Below are 3,129 nucleotides of genomic sequence, written 5' to 3'. Positions count from 1 at the left end.
AGACAGATACACCAAGGAGGTGGCCAAAATACAAGACTTGCCAGAAAGCTAGAAGGTGTCCGGCTTTATACATTATATAGATACCGATAGACACCTATCTTTATGGCAGCGGCTACGTAGATGAGTGCCAGAAACTTTCGCAGAAGCTGTAAAAGAAACGCATGATTACATGCGGGCACAAGAAGACATAAAACAGAATCGCGGAAACACCTCTTCAAATATGGACATCGACGATAATTATTATCGAGTGCAAGGAAGAGAGTCAGAGTCTGGCAGGCGTTATGGTGGTAATGGGCAACCCAGGAGTGGTAACTATCATAATGATAAGTATCACAAATTCAATAACAACAAAGGGGGAGGAAGTCAAGGGTTTAAAAACAGCCACACCGAGAATGTTGCGTTAATAAAAGATCTCACAAAAACACCAAAAGAAATCTTGGCTATAGAGGCAGTATGCAAAAGCTTCGACCCCCCAGTTCCTTTGTCAAAGTATGGGAATAGAGACAAAAGCAAATTTTGTGATTTTCATGATGATTACGGTCATGAAACCAACGAATGTCGGCATTTAATTGAAAATATAGTTGCTGAACTCAAAAAAGGAAGATCGCAACACCTAAAGAAAAGTACAAGAGCACCAATCGATAAGACAAAAGGAGAAAAAGAATATCCGTGGCAAAAGAAGAATGAGGGAAAGGAAACGGATAAAACCATAAATATGGTAACCAGCGGACGAGCAAATCAGAGACGCAAGTTGGAAGTATCTAAAGAATGGGAAAACACTCCCATCATATTCCCGACCATAGCACAAGAACCCTCGGATGTGCCCATCAAAATTAACGGACGTGTTAAAAGCTGCGGGTACATCATCAAGCGACTGCATATAGACACCGGTTGCAGTGTTGATATAATGTACGAACATTGTTTCCGTTTGCTGCCAGGGGCTGTGCGAGCCAAGCTAGTGGCCCCTAGCACCGCATTATCAGGATTTTCTGGGGAGTCCGCATGGCCAATCAGGATTATTGAATTAGAACTGGAGCTGGTAGATGATGATGATAAGGAGTTAGTAAGTAGTACAACAGTAGAATTTACTGTCTTAAGGTCTTACTCAAAATATAATGCGCTTTTAGGACGCACAACTTTGCAAAAATTGGCAGCTATCCCTTCCACAGTGCATGGTCTTATAAAGTTCCCAACACCATTAGGAATTGAAACGATAAGGTCATAAAAACAAGATGCAAGCATCGCGGCTGTAGAACAAGCAGAAAAACAGCCAAGTGAGGCAGAGCAGTTTCGAAGCTGCATGATCATCACAAATGCGCGACATGCAGAACAAAAAATTAAAATCGGCGGAGGATTGTCCGATGAGACAAAATTTAAGCTTCGTAACATATTAGCTTCTAATATGGATGTCTTTTAATGGAAAGAAGTAGACATGACGGGCGTGCCAAGAGAAATTGCTGAGCATAAACTTAATGCAAATCCAAGTTTGTCGCCAGTGCGATAAAAGAAACGTGGCATGGCACCAGAAAGAAGCGAATGGTTGAAGGCAGAAGTCGATAAGTTGGTCAAAGCAAACATATTACAAGAAGTAAGGTACCAAACATGGGTAGCAAATCCTGTACTGGTAAAAAAGCCTGACGGGTCTTGGCGCATGTGTGTTCACTTCACGGATATCAATAAAGCATGTCCCAAAGACAATTATCCTCTACCAGAAATAGACTGGAAAGTTGAGTCACTAGCTGGCTTCCGATACAAATGTTTTTTGGATGCGTACAAAGGGTACCATCAGATACAGATGGCAGCAGACGATGAGGATAAAACTGCTTTTCACACAAGCAAGGGCATATACTGCTATATCAAGATGTCATTTGGTTTAAAAAATGCCGGAGTAACATACCAACGGGTAATAGACGAAGCTTTCAAAGGTCAGATTGGCAGGAATTTAGAAGCATACGTTGATGACTTAATCATAAAGAGCACAACAGAGCAAGGTCTGTTGGAAGACATATTAGAAACGTTTGCATCGTTAAGAAAGATTAATATGAAGCTCAACCCGTCTAAGTGCAGTTTTGGTGAAGAAGAAGGAAAATTTCTTGGTCATATAATAACTGAGCGCGGGATACGTGCAAACTGAAATGTCCCGTTCATATTGATTATAAACGTTCCATATTAATTGATTTCGTCACGAGGTTTTGACCTCTATATGAGACATTTTTCAAAGACTGCATTCATTTTTAAAACAACCATAACCTTTATTTTATCTATAAAGGTTTAATAAGAATTACGTAGATTATCAAATAATTATAATCTAAAATATACCGTTTACACACGACCATTACATAATGGTTTACAATAAGAATACATTACATCAAAAATAAGTTTCTTGAATGCAGTTTTTACATAATATCATACAAGCATGGACTCCAAATCTTGTCCTTATTTTAGTATGCAACAGCGGAAGCTCTTAATAATCACCCGAGAATAAACATGCTTAAAACATCAACAAAAATGTTGGTGAGTTATAGGTTTAACCTATATATTATCAAATCATAATAATAGACCACAAGATTTCATATTTCAATATACATCCCATGCATAGAGATAAAAATCATTCATATGGTGAACACCTGGTAACCGACATTAACAAGATGCATATAAGAATATCCCCTATCATTCCGAGAAATCCTTCGGACATGATAAAAACGAATTCGAAGTACTAAAGCATCCAGTACTTTGGATGGGGTTTGTTAGGTCCAATAGATCTATCTTTAGGATTCGCGTCAATTAGGCGTGTACTAATTCTCAAAATTAGTGATGTTACCTAATTCTTAGGCTACCAAGCAAAAAGGGGCATATTCGGCTTCGATCATTCAACCATAGAAAGTAGTTTCATGTACTTGTGTCTATTTTGTAAAACATTTATAAAGCTGCATGTATTCTCATCCCAAAAATATTAGATTTTAAAAGTGGGACTATAACTCACTTTCACATATTTTTTACTTCGTCGGGAGTAAGACTTGGCCACTGGTCGATTCACGAACCTATAACAAATATATATATATATATATATATATATATATATATATATATATATATATATATATATATATATATATATATATATATATC

General features: G+C 37.6%; 1 protein-coding gene across 1 annotated transcript; it reads left to right on the top strand.

Moving 5' to 3' along the window:
• Positions 1 to 220: 220 nt before the first annotated feature.
• On the top strand, positions 221 to 1,225 carry LOC139864494 (uncharacterized). Its single transcript, XM_071853079.1, has one exon. It carries the CDS (start codon positions 221 to 223, stop codon positions 1,223 to 1,225), a length of 1,005 nt encoding a protein of 334 aa, XP_071709180.1.
• Positions 1,226 to 3,129: the final 1,904 nt, after the last annotated feature.

Source organism: Rutidosis leptorrhynchoides, chromosome 8 (genome assembly GCF_046630445.1).
Source record: "Rutidosis leptorrhynchoides isolate AG116_Rl617_1_P2 chromosome 8, CSIRO_AGI_Rlap_v1, whole genome shotgun sequence".
Lineage (NCBI taxonomy): Eukaryota > Viridiplantae > Streptophyta > Magnoliopsida > Asterales > Asteraceae > Rutidosis > Rutidosis leptorrhynchoides.
Note: the sequence above shows the minus strand (reverse complement) of the source record. Positions and strands in the feature narration are given on the sequence as shown.

Bases quoted from the DNA above. Each gene is read 5' to 3' on its own strand.
- LOC139864494 (XM_071853079.1), top strand. From the start codon at position 221: ATGGACATCGACGATAATTATTATCGAGTGCAAGGAAGAGAGTCAGAG.